This window comes from Trematomus bernacchii, unplaced genomic scaffold (genome assembly GCF_902827165.1).
Source record: "Trematomus bernacchii unplaced genomic scaffold, fTreBer1.1, whole genome shotgun sequence".
Lineage (NCBI taxonomy): Eukaryota > Metazoa > Chordata > Actinopteri > Perciformes > Nototheniidae > Trematomus > Trematomus bernacchii.
Window position 1 is genome coordinate 7,838,048 of NW_022987705.1, and position 19,206 is coordinate 7,857,253.

At 38.4% G+C, this 19,206-nt stretch overlaps 2 protein-coding genes across 16 annotated transcripts; one reads left to right on the top strand and one right to left on the bottom strand.

The window, feature by feature from the left end:
* Nucleotides 1-958: 958 nt before the first annotated feature.
* On the top strand, nucleotides 959-5,717 carry nsrp1 (nuclear speckle splicing regulatory protein 1). Its single transcript, XM_034139741.1, has 7 exons — nucleotides 959-1,021; nucleotides 1,760-1,844; nucleotides 1,959-2,015; nucleotides 2,121-2,249; nucleotides 2,860-3,067; nucleotides 3,353-3,455; nucleotides 3,565-5,717. Exons 1-7 carry the CDS (start codon nucleotides 1,002-1,004, stop codon nucleotides 4,535-4,537), a joined length of 1,575 nt encoding a protein of 524 aa, XP_033995632.1. The 5' UTR covers nucleotides 959-1,001; the 3' UTR covers nucleotides 4,538-5,717.
* An 81-nt stretch (nucleotides 5,718-5,798) lies between these two features.
* Nucleotides 5,799-18,762, bottom strand: LOC117490140 (calpain-1 catalytic subunit-like). 15 transcript variants are annotated; one of them, XM_034139727.1, is made up of 30 exons: nucleotides 18,683-18,762; nucleotides 17,850-18,393; nucleotides 17,150-17,218; nucleotides 16,797-17,048; nucleotides 15,441-15,509; nucleotides 15,088-15,339; nucleotides 14,411-14,434; nucleotides 13,602-13,670; nucleotides 12,060-12,128; nucleotides 11,688-11,957; nucleotides 11,484-11,571; nucleotides 11,122-11,237; nucleotides 10,894-11,027; nucleotides 10,154-10,346; nucleotides 9,988-10,062; nucleotides 9,807-9,892; nucleotides 9,646-9,717; nucleotides 9,156-9,313; nucleotides 8,901-9,058; nucleotides 8,776-8,787; nucleotides 8,467-8,666; nucleotides 8,029-8,095; nucleotides 7,842-7,925; nucleotides 7,701-7,758; nucleotides 7,523-7,578; nucleotides 7,316-7,384; nucleotides 7,040-7,118; nucleotides 6,793-6,912; nucleotides 6,268-6,320; nucleotides 5,799-5,962 (listed from the first exon to the last, which is right to left on the bottom strand). In XM_034139727.1, exons 10-30 carry the CDS (start codon nucleotides 11,943-11,945, stop codon nucleotides 5,936-5,938), a joined length of 2,163 nt encoding a protein of 720 aa, XP_033995618.1. In that variant the 5' UTR covers nucleotides 11,946-11,957; nucleotides 12,060-12,128; nucleotides 13,602-13,670; nucleotides 14,411-14,434; nucleotides 15,088-15,339; nucleotides 15,441-15,509; nucleotides 16,797-17,048; nucleotides 17,150-17,218; nucleotides 17,850-18,393; nucleotides 18,683-18,762; the 3' UTR covers nucleotides 5,799-5,935. The 15 variants fall into 15 exon arrangements, with proteins under 15 accessions (XP_033995618.1, XP_033995615.1, XP_033995617.1 ...); XM_034139724.1 differs by having other exon boundaries at nucleotides 14,346-14,434; XM_034139726.1 differs by lacking the exon at nucleotides 14,411-14,434.
* Between the last annotated feature and the right edge of the window lie 444 nt (nucleotides 18,763-19,206).

Below are 19,206 nucleotides of genomic sequence, written 5' to 3' on the forward strand. Positions count from 1 at the left end.
CAGCTTTGGCCATTCGGTTTGAACCAAAGGGATTAGCAGTGAGGCCAGAGATGAGATGAGATGGAGATTACGACAGAGATAATTGTGTTTGGATTTAGAGTCACTCATGGGAAGCAGTGGAAATTCAAAGCTGCAGCTTTAATCACAGGTGAGCCACATGCTCTCTGAGCTGATTTAAGAGAATGACTTACCACAGGTTAAGCACAAAGCAGCTGACAGCATTAACAAAAGTACAAATGACATGAGCAATTATTCGAAATGATTGCAGTTATTCTTTTCCAATGAGAATAAAATACTCACTTACAGGTTTGGAAACCAGATCTAATTCAATGTTGCTGTAAAGCAAAGAATATAGGCAAAATCAACTAAATATTATCCTAGAATATTTGTTTTGAAATGGATATATTTATTTGAGTTGTGCAAATGTTCTCAATGAACAAAAGCACCCCAAAAAGACAGCAACACCCAAAATATAAAAAACAATTAAACTAAGTTCACTTTAGCTTCTCTGCATGTGATCACGACAGTTTTCTCTGTGTGTAGACCCGAGCTTTACCCCAAAGAAATATGATGTTATTTGAAAGAGACTGATCAATGATTGGTAGCTATAATTTGAAGCAATAACGCCATCTGTTGGCATTGAAATAACAATACATTTATCATTGTAATGTTTTTTCAGGTGGCACAGTGATATGTGTTATGGTTTTAATATCACGGTATATTAAATGTATTCTCATATTGTACAAATCACAGATAAAAGATTATTCATATTTTGTTCATCAATTTTGCTTCAATCTATAGATGTTTGCACATTCCCAAGACCTGACGAAAACATAATCGAAGCAATTACTGTATATAAATGTATACATAAAAATATCGGTAATGTATACGGTCTACATTTGAAAGGCTACTGAAATCAAACATAGCAAAAGTTGACATAATTGACTGATCTAAAATATTGTGTCGAATCTGTCGTACCCGTTCACAGTCAGCAGAGCAAGATGGCGTTCCCTACAAAACAGTGAGTAAAGACCAAGCTAACTTGATTAGCTACTGTGTGATTAACATTAAGAGACGAGTAGTTCACTTTGTCAGGGTTGTAGATATAGTTTTGATAAAGAGCTTTAATTTATGTAGCAGCTCTAGGTGTACAGTGGAGGATTATTGATGAAAACAGTGGTTTGTCCCCTGCTGCTCCTGAAGCTAGTTACCGATATGCTAACGTTATGCTAACCTCGCTAATAAAGCAGCCACGCCAGTATAAAGAGCTGATAAAATATGGTTTATGCCGAACCAATTCAAAAACTGTCAAGAAGAGTTTCATAGCTAACATAATTAAAACTATCTAGTTTGGGAGACTCCGCATATGTTATAGTCGTGTAACCGTATGTTTGCATAAAGTCACCTGTCTCTTAAACAGGACAAGTAGTCCTCATTATATTTATAATGGATGACACCTTTGAGAATAATAAATACATCTATAATATTATTGTATTGTGTGTTCATCACTTTAATCTTTTAACTAGTAAAGGTGGAGCTCCTTTTCAAAATGTTCTACACTGCTGGATAGTTTAATCCCTAATAAAAACTGAATCTGCAAAGTAACTAACTCTGAGGTGCAGTAAAAATAACAATATTTAGAACAATTCTAATCCTAGGTATGCAGTGTAGCAGTAATGGAAATACAACTTGCATGTGGAATAAACGTACAGATTACTTTGGTATGAAAGGGTTTAAAAAGCTTTGTTTCCTGACACAGGTATGGACTCGTCTTGTCACAGAGGAAAGGATTGTCAAAGACTGTGCAGAAACACTCAGTGTTCGAGGATGACTCCGATGATGAGGTAGATACACTTTTGCATTTTTATAAGCAGGACAATAGAAATGTATAAAAAATTAAAACATTGGCTTTCCAGCTGACGTATGTCCAAATATACTAAATATGTTTTGTTCCCTAGACCACTGTTGGGGAGAGTCTTCAGAAAGAAGCTGTCAAAAAGAAAATGATGAAGCAGGTAAAAGGAGGAATTTCCAAGCTTGATGTGATTTTTCAACAAACCGTTATTCCCTTGTTGCGATTTACATTTCCCTGTTCTTTTTCTCTCCCTCTCTGTCCAAAGACACGTTTGGAGATGCATAAAGCCCTGGAAGAGGACAGCACTGTATATGACTACGATGCTGTGTACGATGACATTCAAAAACAGAGAATTGACAACAAAAAAAAAATGTTGGGAGGTGTTGACAAAAAGGTAATTTCATTTATCTTCAACAGCATTTTATTTCATTCATATTTCATTTCATTCATAGCTGCATTTGTCAAGTCTGAGATTTCTGATGTAATGGTCAGATAGACAGCCCAGCATACACTTTGCTAAAACAATTGTGACACCTACTGGTGAATAAAAAAGCCAAAATGTGAACTTAAAGGTAGGGTATGTAATTAACTTCAGAAATACTTTTTGTTATATTCCATGGAATGATCTTAACATCCCGATAGCAATGAATACATGAAATGCTTTGACAATAAATACATTAAAACATTTCATCTGTGGAAGCCGTAGTACTGTAAAAAGCACAACCAATCATTTTAGCCGGCCCGGCTAAAATAACTGGATGGCCTACCTGCCTGTCAGGCTTCCATCTGTGCACAAACTTATCTCGTGCCCTCATTGGTCATGTGCGCGTTTGTGTGTGTTGGAGGAGGGGCTCTGTAAGGAAGTCTGAAGGAAGGGGCAGATTATTTTCGGCTGCGTACTTTCAAATTCTAGCGCACTCGAGCTGGTTTCTCCATTCTTACCTACCCTACCTTTAACCTTCTTCCTGAACATCAACAACTTTGCCTGTGTGTCTTTATTACAGCCAAAATACATCCACCAGTTATTGAGAGCAGTCGAGGACCGAAAGAAAGAACAAGAACGAAGGGATGAGCGGAAGATCCAGAAGGAAAGAGAGGCAGAGGGAGAAGAGTTTGCTGATAAAGATGCTTACGTTACATCCGCCTACAAGCAAAAACTGCTGGAGCAGAAGGAGGAGCTGGAGAAAGAGAAAAGAGTGGCGGCGATGGAAGGTTAGACTGATCCTTCATTACTGTTTAGTGGATGCAGGCAGAGAAGATTTTGTTGTTAATGATATGGTAAAACTTTCAAAACAACATCAGCATGTATGTTAAATTGGATTTGCGCATAGCAACGTTTTGTTATCTGGATATTGTAAAAAGATTTGTGCTGCCAAAAAAACAATCTCCTACTTTAGAGCACAACAACACAACTAAAACAGGATTAAAACGTTGTTGAAAAGAGGCCACTTTTAGGAACAATTTAAATAATCTGTTGAATTATTTTTGTTTGTTTAGCGGCTTTGGACGTGAAGAAACAAAAAGACCTGAGCGGCTTCTACCGGCACCTGCTGAATCAGACAGTAGGAGAAGAGGCGATACCTGATCGCTCGGAAATCAAGTCAGTCATTAATCCACATTACTTGATCCTCCATAAACACGACAAGCACACACATTATTTAAAAAGAAAATGTCTGAACCTTTATTTGCATCTCTCTGTACTTCCCCAGAACTGAAAACTCCAAGGTTTCAAAAGACACGGAGAGGATGTCACCTGTTCCCTCATCTACATCCCATGACAATATCCCAAGTTCCTGCAGCGACAGTGAGGAGGGACATGAGCAGAAAGCTGGGTTTAGCAAGCCTGGGGCAGGCCTCGCACACTCAAAACGTCAATACAGACAGAGGTCACCTTCATCGGGGAGCGCAGATGAGAAGGAGAGAGAGAAGGAAAAAGAAAGACATAAGAAGAGCCACAGAGATCAAGACAGAGACCGAGCACGGGACAGAGATAGAGACAGAAACAGAGACAGGGGAAGAGAAAGGGATGACAGGCATGGAGGAAGAAGAGACGACAGGGACGGAAGGAGAGACAGAGACAGAGGCCGAGATGATGACAGAAGCAGAGGAAAGGATACAGAGAGGGAAGACAGGCACAGGAAGAGGGATAGGAGCCCTAGGGAGAGAGAGAGGGATAGGAATGGGGAAAGAGAGATGAGGAGGAATCCAGATGAAGACAAGCGAAAGGACAAAGTTCAGGAAGAAGAGAAGGAGAGAAAGAAGGAACCAGAAAAGGAGAAAGAAGTGAAGAGGGAAGAAAAAGATCCAGAAAAGAAGGAACCAGAAAAGGAGAAAGAAGTGAGGGGGGAAGAAAAAGATCCAGAAAAGAAGGAACCAGAAAAGGAGAAAGAAGTGAAGAGGGAAGAAAAAGATCCAGAAAATAAGGAAGCAGAAAAGGAGAAAGAAGTGAGGGGGGAAGAAAAAGATCCAGAAAAGAATGAAGCAGTCAGAGAGGACACAGGGGAAAAAGACGATGACCAGAATCAGGAAGGTGAGGGGAAAGAGGAAACAACGGAGGAGAAGGGAAACAAGTTTGCAAAGCGCAGCACGGATCAGGCTGTGAGTACGGCCAGAGAGAGATACCTGGCCAGACAGATGGAACGGTCAGCCTGTAAGACGTATATCGAGAAGGAGGAGGATTGATAGCTGTGCAGCAAAGAGTTTCAAATAAACTCTATCTCAATAACTAGGATGAGGCGAATGAAATGTCATTTATTTCTCAACAAATCAAATGAAAAGATCAAAACCTACATAAGTTAGTTTCCTCTTTTGTCAATACTTTTGCCCTGTTTACCAAAAACAGATTTTCTTTTCAAGGCTCAATGATTTCCTAATGTTATTGGTTACTGTAGTAGAGCTGCAAAGATACGTCAACTTATCCATAAGTCCATCAACAGAAAGATCATTAACTACTATTTTGAGAATCATAAAGTAGTTTTTCATATAAAAATGTCAGGAAAAAACTTGTGATTTTCTAAGATATGGAGATTTCTTGTATTTCTCTGTTTTTAAATAATATTAAACAACTTGTTTTTGGGTGTTGGACCGACATATAGTAAGACATTTAAAGACATTCCCTTTGACTTTAAGAGAATCTGAAGGACTTTTTTCACAGTTTCCTGACATTTTATAGACCAAAGGATTATTTTATTAATTTAGAAAATGATCGATATATATATAAAGACAATTATTATTAGTTGCAGCCCTACATTGTTAGCAAATGTTCCTCAAACATGAGTAAAAAGGGCATTTTTGAGAACTATTTGCAGTACATTTGGTATACTATTGGGTATTAACAGCACTTAAAGCAATTAAAAATGAGTAGAACATTTTTTCTTATTGATGTAAAAGAAGCTTTGGATAAGAATAGAAGTAGCTGTGACAATAAAGTTATGCCAGGCTTTGGCTATGCAGAATTGTTAGTAGGATTGATTTGAATCTTTCATTGGATTTGTTGACGATTTCTTTTTTTATATATTGCCTCTCCACTACGCTGCAGAGGGTTGATTCAAACAGCTGAGTGTTGATGGCCTCTAGTGACGAGAGAGAACTGGGCAGTAATATCTTTCTTTCTTTGGGACTTACATTTGTGGAGTTCTGATTTATAATTGTGAAATAAGGACACTGACTTGTAAGTATGAGTTTTGACGGAGAGCCCCTCGTAACATGACACACAGGAATGAGGAGAATGTATATAAGAAACATTATAATATGGAGGAAATGTAGAACAACATGTGAGCCACTGGTTTGAACACTTGTTGAGTTTTTGTATCTTTCCAATGTAGTCGGTGATGAGTTAATAAAATGATTTCTGGTCCACCTTCTTCTGTGTCGCCTTTATTTGTATTGCACGGTTAAAGTTTGGCGTTAAAATGTGATCAAAAATTCAGATTTCAGCTCATGATTCAGAAGGCAACAATGTTTATTTCACAATTTGATCAGAGAAACATGTTACAGGTTTTGCACAGGAAGACATTTATTCTCTTAAAGCAGCGTTTGCTTGTAGGAATCTTCTCTCGTGTCTTCTGTGTACTCTTGAGTCTAGTTGTACATGGAGAACTCGGTCCACTGAAACAGAAGAAAGGCAGTTTCTAGAAATGTTAGTATCTTTAATCGTTATCCTTAATACATTACTTTTATCTGCACATAGTTAGCCACAAACTACAGTGGTGGAACTATTTACTCAGGAACTGTACTGAGCTTTTTCCCTTTTATGCTACTTTAATATACTAAAACACTTTATTAAAAAGTAAAATATTTACTTGTTACTCCTTAACATCTTTATCAGATTATGTCATTATGTATGCTTAACTTTTTGTGTTTTGTTGTCTTGAGAAAGAAAAATAAATGGCATTAAGTGGAAACAGACTTGCCTCCTCCCAAGACATGTGGATAACTCCATCTGTTGATTTGTCCTTGAAGGTACCTGTAAAGATGATCAGACATACATAAGATTAAAACACATTTTAATATAATAATAATAATTCATTACATTTTTATTCGAGCACTTTTCCAGGTGCTCAAAGCGCTTTCCACGACATATTACACATATTAGACATGTAACAGTTATTACTGTGGACAATACCCACAGGAGCAAATTAGGGTGAAGTGTCACAACGACCTGACACAGTGGCAGCCGAGGCGGTTTCGAAAAAAGATGTTCCCCGACGCCCCTTGATCTGATGATCAACGCTCTAACCCACTGTGCCAAAGCCAACCCTAATATATAATAATATAGAGAAATATCCTATAAGATATGATACTGTGCACACATTTGTCATAAAGCGGTGTGCTGTTCAGTTTGCAGCATTTAGACCTAGTGCCCGCTTCATTCTGAACAAATAAAATGTATCAAAACTGTTAACAATGATTAGATTGGTTGTTGCAATCTCACTCACTTGTTGTTTTGCCCAGGCGTAACATGAGTGAGATGAAGCCCTCCATGGTGGTGGCTTCAAAGGCTGAGTAACGGAAGGTCATCAGCCTCACCATACCGCTGTTAAGGTCAATCTCTGGTTCTGAGACAAGGAAAGAAGGACAAGTACTGCTGTTAATGTCCGGAATATGAAGTCTGTTTCCCTGTTTTGTGTCGGTAGAAGCTTATCAACATGTTTTAACAGTATTTAAATAGGAAACTAGTGTTACCTGCAGCCTTTATTGCCACATTGAACTCTGTGTCACTCAGGGATCCATTCTTATTCACATCTGCACGATGAAAGTGTTGCTGCAAGAACAATGTTTAATTTAATTAGAACCTTAAATATGCATGTTAGGTTTATTGAAATAAGTTGAGTCTACTGTTTTGAAAGAAGAATCTTGGGGAAATAATGAATATAACATTATACATTCCAAGTATATTGATTCTGATTGATAAATATGAGGTTACATTTGTCTGTTTAGTGCCCATTTTTTCTGCATTACCTTGTATTCATTTATTTTCTTCCAGAGAGATGTGAACTTGACGAGGGTCATTGTCATTTTTTTGTCGACCTTTGCACGTTAAGGATGTCTCATCATAAACGGATGAAAGATGACATTTAAAAAATTGCTGCTTACATATCGGTATTTAAATCTTGACTTTCTAGTGTTGTGATTTACAAGATAAAACATTTTTTCTTTAAAGGATACATCAAACATAGCGATCATGCTACTGCAGGTATCGTAACCAAAGCCATTCCAGGTGCCTGTGAATGACAGACACAGACACACTCAAATCCCCAAAGTAACAGGTCTGAAAAATCTGTGATGCACAAGAAATGAATTAGGATTTTGAATGTTTTTCAATGCACATGTGATAGCAACTCACCATGCGGGAAGTTGTCATTCAGGAGCATCCTGAGCTGCCTGTCCTTCAGCTCACCAAACTAAGATGAAAAAAGTATGATTGTTTGAGCTCAGAGAAGGTTTAAATGGACAAGCGGGTGGACGTGTGAGAAAAATGACCCACCTGATCAGCGTATCGGTTGAAGAGATCACGGATCGCCTTGTTGTCATAGGTTTCCTCCTCAGGCTTTTTGTTGTCGGTTGGTACCTAAAGACGACAAGTTAATGAATCAGACAACAAATCGGCAAACTAAACTTGCCCCCTCTAACTCGCAGCTAAAGTATTCACTATTTATTTTTGTTTCCTATACCTCAGGAAGAACTAGGTCCCCCCCCTCCTCGTGGTCATGCTCGTCCTCATCATCTTCATCATGGGGACTGGATGCATAGGAGAATATGTTAATACAAATCTATAATAATAAAATGTTTCGAAAATAAATGTTTGACTTTTGACTAGCATACTTTAAAGTTGTTTTAAGTGCTAATTTAGTATCAGATATCAGCTACTTCTACACACTGTGTGGGTTAGTAAAATAACAGCCTCTAAATAAGTAGAAAGTAAACTTATCCTCAGCTTACTATATTCTCAAATTACCCCAAAATGTACCCCATGGATGTGACTTGAGCATCACCATGTCATATGCACGGTGTATTGCTTTCAATCATTTCAGCAAAGAATGGGTCAGATATTGAAATGAGCAGTTCTTGCTTTGGTATAAAGGTCTCCTGAAATATGAGCAAGTCCTTACGTGATCTGAGCATCGGTCTTGGAGAAGATGGTTAGAATGAAATCTGCACTCTGGTAGGGATCCACGGTGGAGGGGACGATCAAATACTCTCCAGGCTCCATGCTGTACATCTCAACCAGCTCCCTCGCATTGGTGTACCTCGGTTCCCTCTGTCTTTGCAATTGGTAAAGTTGGTCGATACGCAGGCGGCCCGATGTTGTCTGGGAAGAATATAAACCTTATTTAGTTGTATAAAACTCCTAACTAAAGGTTATTTAAATGTGGAAATGAGCTTTTAGTGCACAGGCAAAGTGTGATATTTGTTCTTACCCCTGGTGGAATCTGTTGGATGTGAAAAGGGAGGAAAGATGCAAGTTTTAAAATGAGTTATAAATGCAGAGTACTACTTAATCATTATTTAATATTTAATAAACCAAAGAAAACAGGATGCAAACCTTAAAGACGTTGATCCCAATTGGGTAAGTTGATTGCCTATTGCGATTCTGCTGTCTAGATTTCTGCATCAGAGTAAGGACGATGTTCATGTCTTCCTTCTCTGACTTGTCAATGATATTCACCTTCATGCGATACTGAGGGTTTATGTCAAAGGAACCTACGGGCGATGAAAAACATGAACAATGTCACATGACACTCCAGAGACAGTGTGGTGGTTTTTTGCACTTGCACAAAGGAAAACAATCTGATCTCACGGTTAGACCAGCTGCCGCCTGCAGATATCCCAGCTGTCCATTTGCCATCGTAAATCTGGCTTTGCCACTGGCAGTTGAGGTCGCCATCGATAAAGTTGGGGTTCTCACAGCAGATGAACAACATGTAGAAATGACGACAGAAGTCCTCTAACTCCATCCTGGAAAGAGAAAGATATGCAAAAGAAAAGGCCAGATGTCAACCATTGGGAGTCATAAACAAAACAAAAATGGCAGTCCATATCCAACTAAAGGACTGAAACGACAAGATTGCCTTTATTTCTACTGTGTGCTTATCTTCATCAATAAAGTACATGTTGTTCTTGCTGATTCATTGTCAGGCTTCACTATATAGAGACCTTCTGAAGTGTTTGATCACTAGTGGCCCTGAGCTGTTTTTTTATGACCAGGAAAGCACATGGTTCTGCATTATTACTGTACAGGTGGTAACAAACTAAAACAGTGTGAAAACTCCATGATACGGCAAATTTACCAGAACTCTCCATCGTCGCGGTCCTCACACTTTGCCCTCACACTTGGGCTAACTCTTTGCCACATGTCGGACCTGAGAAATACAAAGTCATTAGTTGTAGTTTAGTGTATAGGCTATATGTCTTGCTTTAAGATGTACATATGTATGATTAATGAACGTACTTGTCACTCCAGTTTCCGGTCCACTCTTCTCCGCCCCAAGGGTTGAAGAGTCGCACCAGCCTCACTTTGGAGCCGTGATAGTCAATCTTAATGGGAAATGAGAAATTGACACAATCGAAACAAAACATTGCAGGCAACTCCAAAATCTTTTATTTTAAAATATTCTCTATGTTCACCTTACCTCAGTGACTGCTGTGACAGAATAGGCATGTGCATCAACAATACCAGATTTGGATACAGTGTTCACCAACACACTCTGAAAGAGACAAACAAGTTAAATCACACCAGTGACCTGAAGGTTTATTGCCCCCCCACCCCTTCTCTGCCCTAAAGCAATGAGTTCTTACCCCTTTCTGGGCTGTTCCGCAGCAGATCATGGAGTTGCAGCTGCTGGCGTTGGACAGTGAGCTCCACAGCTTGTCATCATGGCCTGCACGGTGGACTTCCTGGAGTTGGTAATACATGTTCACGCCTCCACAGAAATCCTTGCAGGCCTCTGATGGAGAACCAGCATTCATGTCTGTGTACGATCCGCACACCCTGATGGAGACATAAAAAAAGACATCTATAATCCATGGTGAGATTAGGGGACACAATAGGTCTATGAAAGGGATAAGGTATGAAAGGTAACTTCACCACTTGATTACTTTTTCATTCTTTTATAACACACTTTCTTAAATTGTATGTTTAAATCTGCCAATAAGGCACTATCTAATTTAATAAGTAATAATAGGTATACATTTCTGGAAAATAAATCTGAACACTGATAAAGCCAGGTTAAAAATGTTTGTTTCATTGACATAATAGTCAAAAGCTTTTAGAGAGGGAATTTAGGATATACAGTATATTGTGTATCTACTATACTATAGAAAGAGTGTCAACAGCTATTACATCTGTTTTTACATTTTCAACATCTTAAAAATTGAATTTTATGTAAATCTGACTATAAGTGATAAATGTAAAAGCTTTAGGATACAGAAAGGAATGCAACGTGAATGTATGGTCTATGTAAGTAGTACTAAAGCGGAGAAAAAGATGCTATTCAAAAAATATGTAGTATTTCATGTGTTGTGAGAGGGTTTCATACTTGGCATAAGCTTTCTCCATCAGAGGAGCCCAGAACTCATTTCCATCTTTGGAGTGCACAAACAGCAGCTGATTGTTCATTACTGGCAGTAAGTCATCAATGACAACATCCTCCCACTTGCCAAACCTCCAGAACTGACACAGAAAGGACGAGTAAAAAATGACAAGTTAGCTGATGACTAGTTGTGAAGACATTGTTTAAAGACACTTACAGAAATGTATTCCTTACCTTGAAGTGAAATATCCCTGCATGGTTGTTGAAGTTCTGATCCATAGGCACGACTTGCCACATCAGGTCTTTACAGAAGGTCAGTGAGGAAATCGCAGCCAGAAACCAGCAGTTACCTGGTGAATGAAGTCAACAAATTAAGCGAAATGTTTTCCTTAACAAGGTTTTTTTCAAAGATTCAAAGATGTTATTGTCATATGCACAAAGCCACATTGTAGAAATGGCAATGAAAATCTTATGACCTGAGCTCCTTCAACAATCCAACATATATAATAAAATACAAAAATACAAAGTAAAAAGTAGTGCAAAAAGTCTATATACATAATAAATAGGTATTCTTTTTGTGTTGTCTCCTTGCTTACCTACAGCGCCTTGACCAAAGTCAAAGCGGGAGGCTCCTTTGGTACAGAAAATAGCTTCACTGGGGTTGTTTTGAAGTTTCAGGATTTCCTGGACACAACAAAGAAGAAGTGAATCAGATAAGAGCTAGCATGTAAGAAAAACATTTGCATAAGAAAAACCTTAAATATGTGTACTATGATATAATATATTTTAAAGTATTTTACTGCTGGTCGAAACCATTTCACTTGGGCCTCCTGCCGACCGCTGAGCTTAATCAGACTGCTGAGCTCCAGCAGGTCTCCCAGAGAGCTGCTGTCAGGTGGGAAGGCCTGGTCCACAAACTGCCGGCCTCTGCGGAGGTGGTTATCTTTCAGCTGCGCAAAGTCTTGGTTCTTGAACTTGGCAGGGTTGGAAGGACTTCCCTCGCTGCCTTCTTGGAAGCGCAGGTTGATGATAGAGGTGCATGATCTAGATCCAGGCATGTTGACAAGAGGCTTCAGAAAGACACACAAAAAAAAGACAAAATAAGAGAATTGCTAGTCTTGTTTAAAATGGCAAAGCTGTGTTGTGTTTAAAAGATGGTTGGAGATAGTTACCTGTGAGATGGCTGTAACCGACTGCTGCTTCTTTCAAGATGAGAGACTTGGAGGTTCCAGGTCTGGTTTCTGCAGCAGAATGAACTGTTCTTATATTCTCTCTGTATTGCCCAAGGCTACAACCAGACCTGCCCCGCATAATTTATTAATTAATTTGTTCTCACTTTACTGTAGATGTGCAGGAACTTGTTTACATAGTTGTAAACTGTGGAGAAACTTAAATGTAAAATACTATTAAGACTACTACTAATATCTTTTGCTATGAATGCTTTGTTTTTTTAAACCAACAAAGTGCAGAAAAAAGGTCATTGTCTGCTGGGATATCTGAAAACCCAAATGTATTTTAAGCAGTGCTTTTTGGTCAAATCTAAGAATAGTAAGAAGCATATTCATGTTATGTCAATACATTCTTAATTTATGTATAATAGATTTAAGTTTATTTCTCTAAAAGTGGATTTTACAAGAACAATGCTCTGGTTATGCTTTCTCCACCCATTTTGAAAGTAGGATAAGTGAGACTTCCCACCGGCAAAGAGTGTTCCTCTGTCACCTAAAGAACAATGTAAGAGGGCAAAAAAGACATGTCACGAGAAGTACAGGTTTTACAAACCAAACATGAAAATATTTCTTACAAAGTGAGATTTTTTTTTTTAAAGCAACAAAACATCATTATGAAAAACAGATACGAGATTAAATAATCCAAAATTACTTTAGTAAAAGGCAGAATTGGTCATTCCTTTCAGTGCAAACTATAGACAATAGGAATGATGTCTTAATGCATACATTTTATTGCTTGAATCTGTCTTATACACACTCTAGTAGTAAAATATAAATTGACCAAAGATGTTGCGTTTGTAATGCAATATGCTTGCAGTATAAATCTAGTGGGTTTTGACACGTCAGTACATGATTCGGTACATTCTTTGCTGAGAGACATGTATAAGTCTGCGCCTGCAACATTTTTCTTTTTAAATTCTTCTAAAACATTCTGGCACACTATCATTCAAGCGATGTGCTGAAATATACTTTAAAGCAAAGTACAAGTAAACATTATTAGTGCAAGTAAAAGCATGTCCTGGACACAACAAAGAGGAAGTGAATCAGATAAGAGCTAGCATGTAAGAAAAACATTTGCATAAGAAAAACCTTAAATGTGTGTACTATGATATCATATATTTTAAAGTATTTTACTGCTGGTCGAAGCCATTTCACTTGGGCTTCCAGCCGACTGCTGAGCTCCAGCAGGTCTCCCAGAGAGCTGCTGTCAGGTGGGAAGGTGCAGTCCACAAACTGCCGGCCTCTGCGGAGGTGGTTATCTTTCAGCTGCGCAAAGTCTTGGTTCTTGAACTTGGCAGGGTTGGAAGGACTTCCCTCGCTGCCTTCTTGGAAGCGCAGGTTGATGATAGAGGTGCATGATCCAGATGCAGGCATGTTGACAAGAGGCTTCAGAAAGACACACAAAAAAAAGACAAAAGAGAATTGCTAGTCTTGTTTAAAATGGCAAAGCTGTGTTGTGTTTAAAAGATGGTTGGAGATAGTTACCTGTGAGATGGCTGTAACCGACTGCTGCTTCTTTCAAGATGAGAGACTTGGAGGTTCCAGGTCTGGTTTCTGCAGCAGAATGAACTTTTCTTATATTCTCACTGTATTGCCCAAGGCTACAACCAGACCTGCCCCCCAGAATGTATAGCATGTATAGAAAAGCCAAAATGACAGGGGGCTGGGAGGCTTGTGACAGAAAAAAAAACTGGTTATCTTGTCTAGGTCAACACCTCCAAGGAAATATCACCTGACACATTCTCTTTGTATCCTCTTACATAATAATACATTTGATTTATATAGCACACTTTAAAAACAACGTAATCTCAAGGTGCTTCACAAAGCTATAAGGAACAATAAGTAAAAAGTTATCTAAAGGAGCATATTGGATAAAATATGGCAATATGTTACATGTGTTCTTTCTCTTATTTTCATGTATTTGTTCTCACTGTGTTTACTGTAGATGTGCAGGAACTTGTTTACATAGTTGTGAACTGTGGAGAAACTTAAATGTAAAATACTATTAAGACTACTAATATCTTTTGCTATGAATGCTTTGTTTTTTTAAACCAACAAAGTGCAGAAAAAAGGTCATTGTCTGCTGGGATATCTGAAAACCCAAATGTATTTTAAGCAGTGCTTTTTGGTCAAATCTAAGAATAGTCAGAAGCATATTCATGTTATGTCAATACATTCTTAATTTATGTATAATAGATTTAAGTTTATTTCTCTAAAAGTGGATTTTACAAGAACAATGCTCTGGTTATGCTTTCTCCACCCATTTTGAAAGTAGGATAAGTGAGACTTCCCACCGGCAAAGAGTGTTCCTCTGTCACCTAAAGAACAATTTAAGAGGACAAAAAAGACATGTCACGAGAAGTACAGGTTTTACAAACCAAACATGAAAATATTTCTTACAAAGTGAGATTTTTTTTTTTAAAGCAACAAAACATCATTATGAAAAACAGATACGAGATTAGATAATCCAAAATTACTTTAGTAAAAGGCAGAATTGGTCATTCCTTTCAGTGCAAACTATAGAAAATAGGAATGATGTCTTAATGCATACCTTTTATTGCTTGAATCTGTCTTATACACACTCTAGTAGTAAAATATAAATTGACCAAAGATGTTGCGTTTGTAATGCCATATGCTTGCAGTATAAATCTAGTGGGTTTTGACACGTCAGTACATGATTCGGTACATTCTTTGCTGAGAGACATGTATAAGTCTGCGCCTGCAACATTTTTTTTTTTTTTAATTCTTCTAAAACATTCTGGCACACTATCATTCAAGGGATGTGCTGAAACATAAAATGGAGTACTTTAAAGCAAAGTACAAGTAAATATTATTAGTGCAAGTAAAAGCATGTCCAGGACACAACAAAGAGGAAGTGAATCAGATAAGACCTAGCATGTAAGAAAAACATTTGCATAAGAAAAACCTTAAATATGTGTACTATGATATAATATTATTTAAAGTATTTTACTGCTGGTCGAAGCCATTTCACTTGGGCTTCCAGCCGACTGCTGAGCTCCGGCAGGTCTCCCAGAGAGCTGCTGTCAGGTGGGAAGGTGCGGTCCACAAACTGCCGGCCTCTGCGGAGGTGGTTATCTTTCAGCTGCGCAAAGTCTTGGTTCTTGAACTTGGCAGGGTTGGAAGGACTTCCCTCGCTGCCTTCTTGGAAGCGCAGGTTGATGATAGAGGTGCATGATCCAGATGCAGGCATGTTGACAAGAGGCTTCAGAAAGACACACAAAAAAAGACAAAATAAGAGAATTGCTAGTCTTGTTTAAAATGGCAAAGCTGTGTTGTGTTTAAAAGATGGTTGGAGATAGTTACCTGTGAGATGGCTGTAACCGACTGCTGCTTCTTTCAAGATGAGAGACATGGAGGTTCCAGGTCTGGTTTCTGCAGCAGAATGAACTTTTCTTATATTCTCACTGTATTGCCCAAGGCTACAACCAGACCTGCCCCCCAGAATGTATAGCATGTATAGAAAAGCCAAAATGACAGGGGGCTGGGAGGCTTGTGACAGACAAAAAAACTGGTTATCTTGTCTAGGTCAACACCTCCAAGGAAATATCACTTGACACATACTCTTTGTATCCTCTTACATGTGTTATTTCTCTTATTTTCATGTATTTGTTCTCACTGTCTTTACTTTAGATGTGCAGGAACTTGTTTACATAGTTGTGAACTGTGGAGAAACTTAAATGTAAAATACTATTAAGACTACTACTAATATCTTTTGCTATGAATGCTTTGTTTTTTTTAAACCAACAAAGTGCAAAAAAAGGTCATTGTCTGCTGGGATATCTGAAAACTCAAATGTATTTTAAGCAGTGCTTTTTGGTCAAATCTAAGAATAGTCAGAAGCATATTCATGTTATGTCAATACATTCTTAATTTATGTATAATAGATTTAAGTTTATTTCTCTAAAAGTGGATTTTACAAGAACAATGCTCTGGTTATGCTTTCTCCACCCATTTTGAAAGTAGGATAAGTGAGACTTCCCACCGGCAAAGAGTGTTCCTCTGTCACCTAAAGAACAATTTAAGAGGACAATAAAGACATGTCACGAGAAGTACAGGTTTTACAAACCAAACATGAAAATATTTCTTACAAAGTGAGATTTTTTTTTAAAGCAACAAAACATCATTATGAAAAACAGATACGAGATTAAATAATCCAAAATTACTTTAGTAAAAGGCAGAATTGGTCATTACTTTCAGTGCAAACTATAGAAAATAGGAATTATGTCTTAATGCATACATTTTATTGCTTGAATCTGTCTTATACACACTCTAGTAGTAAAATATAAATTGACCAAAGATGTTGCGTTTGTAATGCCATATGCTTGCAGTATAAATCTAGTGGGTTTTGACGCGTCAGTACATGATTCGGTACATTCTTTACTAAGAGACATGTACAAGTCTGCGCCTGCAACATTTTTTTTTTTTTTTTAATTCTTCTAAAACATTCTAGCACGCTATCATTCAAGGGATGTGCTGAAACATAAAATGGAGTACTTTAAAGCAAAGTACAAGTAAATATTATTAGTGCAAGTAAAAGCATGTCCTGGACACAACAAAGAGGAAGTGAATCAGATAAGAGCTAGCATGTAAGAAAAACATTTGCATAAGAAAAACCTTAAATATGTGTACTATGATATCATATATTTTAAAGTATTTTACTGCTGGTCGAAGCCATTTCACTTGGGCTTCCAGCCGACTGCTGAGCTCCAGCAGGTCTCCCAGAGAGCTGCTGTCAGGTGGGAAGGTGCGGTCCACAAACTGCCGGCCTCTGCGGAGGTGGTTATCTTTCAGCTGCGCAAAGTCTTGGTTCTTGAACTTGGCAGGGTTGGAAGGACTTCCCTCGCTGCCTTCTTGGAAGCGCAGGTTGATGATAGAGGTGCATGATCCAGATGCAGGCATGTTGACAAGAGGCTTCAGAAAGACACACAAAAAAAGACAAAATAAGATAATTGCTAGTCTTGTTTAAAATGGCAAAGCTGTGTTGTGTTTAAAAGATGGTTGGAGATAGTGACCTGTGAGATGGCTGTAACCGACTGCTGCTTCTTTCAAGATGAGAGACATGGAGGTTCCAGGTCTGGTTTCTGCAGCAGAATGAACTTTTCTTATATTCTCACTGTATTGCCCAAGGCTACAACCAGACCTGCCCCCCAGAATGTATAGCATGTATAGAAAAGCCAAAATGACAGGGGGCTGGGAGGCTTGTGACAGAAAAAAAAACTGGTTATCTTGTCTAGGTCAACACCTCCAAGGAAATATCACCTGACACATTCTCTTTGTATCCTCTTACATGTGTTATATGAAAAACAGATACAAGATTAAATAATCCAAAATTACTTTAGTAAAAGGCAGAATAGGTCATTCCTTTCAGTGCAAACTATAGAAAATAGGAATTATGTCTTAATGCATACCTTTTATTGCTTGAATCTGTCTTATACACACTCTAGTAGTAACATATAAATTGACCAAAGATGTTGCGTTTGTAATGCCATATGCTTGCAGTATAAATCTAGTGGGTTTTGACACGTCAGTACATGATTCGGTACATTCTTTACTGAGAGACATGTACAAGTCTGCGCCTGCAACATTTTTTTTTTTTTTAATTCTTCTAAAACATTCTGGCACACTATCATTCAAGGGATGTGCTGAAATATAAAATGGAGTACTTTAAAGCAAAGTACAAGAAAATATTATTTAGAAGATAGAGATAGTTACCTGTGAGATGGCTGTAACCGACTGCTGCTTCTTTCAAGATGAGAGACTTGGAGTTTCCAGGTCTGGTTTCTGCAGCAGAATGAACTTTTCTTAAATTCTCACTGTATTGCCCAAGGCTACAACCAGACCTGCCCCCCAAGGCTTGTTTCAACAACAAGCCTTTAATAGCAAAAAGCAGGAATGTGGAATTGATGTGTTGTAAAGCAATATTAGATTGTAATATCACATTGCTTTACAATAGCCTACTGATATCCTGTTCACATAAAAGCATGCCATGTTTGCTGCGTCATACTTTAAATAGCTGAATCATCACTGGGCAGTGCAAAATGGTACATGGATGGAGATAATATGGAATAGGATCTACTTTCTTTGAATCCAGAATAATCAGGACAGGACAGTGCTGGGGTTTACCAAGGCGGCAATTAACTAAACGGGGAGGAAGGGGTAAAATCAAAATCACCCGTGACACTGCACACCAAACAAAACGGACACGTGAAGAACACCACCACCAGGGATTGGGTTTGCCGCCTCGAGCCCACAGCACCTGTCCGGCACAAGAGAAACAGTTAAAAATCAGCAAGATTATAAAACTCGGTTGGAGAAAGATAAACAAAAGGAAAACAACTCAAAATAAACCAAATCTAAATAAACGTAAACAACAAACATGAGTAAACTAATTCAACCAAACGTTAACAAAAGAAAATAAACAAAATCACACAATGAACAAATCCTCCTCAAAAGCATCGGGCGTCAGCTGCGCTAAAACAGAGTATAGTGTCAAGCCGGGTGTTGCTTGTGCCCATGAATAAATGACAGAATGCAAGATGCTTTACCTGTCTGGTAGAGAGTGTGATGCGCGAGCTGCCACACCAGGCTGCAGCCACAAAGGAGAAGCGGAGGGGAGGGAGCAGATTTGTCACCTCCACTTAAATAGCAGGTGCGCTGGCATGGTGCCAAGCAGCGTCACAGAGGGAGGAGACATCCGGTCACATTATGTTCATTCTTTTATAATGACCTTGCAGTGTCTTCAGATCCTCTAGTTACTTACAGATGCTGCGCCTTCTGCTGGTTTGGGGGATTTCACAATGAGTGGTTTGCCCCACCAGCTTGCCATGCCCTTCGTTCCATCAAATGACTCTGGATCTACACGTCAAGCCCCTCAAGGATTTCCCATATTCTGCCTCCAACCAAGAGCATGATTCAAAGCATACAATTCAGCTTGGTACTTTTATCTTCTTCTGTCCCAACCTCCTCTGTGTACTTATGCAATAGATATAATAGTTGTTCATGCATTAATTGTATTTTCATTCGAATCCTGCATCTTCAAGTGCTAAGTATTAAGCCACGCTAGAGTTCA

What these genes read in the sequence shown, in the direction of transcription:
- LOC117490140 (XM_034139730.1), bottom strand. Translation starts at nt 11,945, where the DNA reads ATGCCTGGATCTAGATCATGCACCTCTATCATCAACCTGCGCTTCCAA. An exon ending in AAGACCGATGCTCAGATCAC is followed by an intron (nt 8,096 to 8,466) that starts GTAAGGACTTGC and finishes CTATGCATCCAG; the next exon opens with TCCCCATGATGAAGATGATG. An exon ending in ACGCCTGGGCAAAACAACAA is followed by an intron (nt 6,321 to 6,792) that starts GTGAGTGAGATT and finishes TCATCTTTACAG; the next exon opens with GTACCTTCAAGGACAAATCA.
- nsrp1 (XM_034139741.1), top strand. Translation starts at nt 1,002, where the DNA reads ATGGCGTTCCCTACAAAACA. An exon ending in AAAAGAAAATGATGAAGCAG is followed by an intron (nt 2,016 to 2,120) that starts GTAAAAGGAGGA and finishes CTCTGTCCAAAG; the next exon opens with ACACGTTTGGAGATGCATAA. An exon ending in CCTGATCGCTCGGAAATCAA is followed by an intron (nt 3,456 to 3,564) that starts GTCAGTCATTAA and finishes GTACTTCCCCAG; the next exon opens with AACTGAAAACTCCAAGGTTT.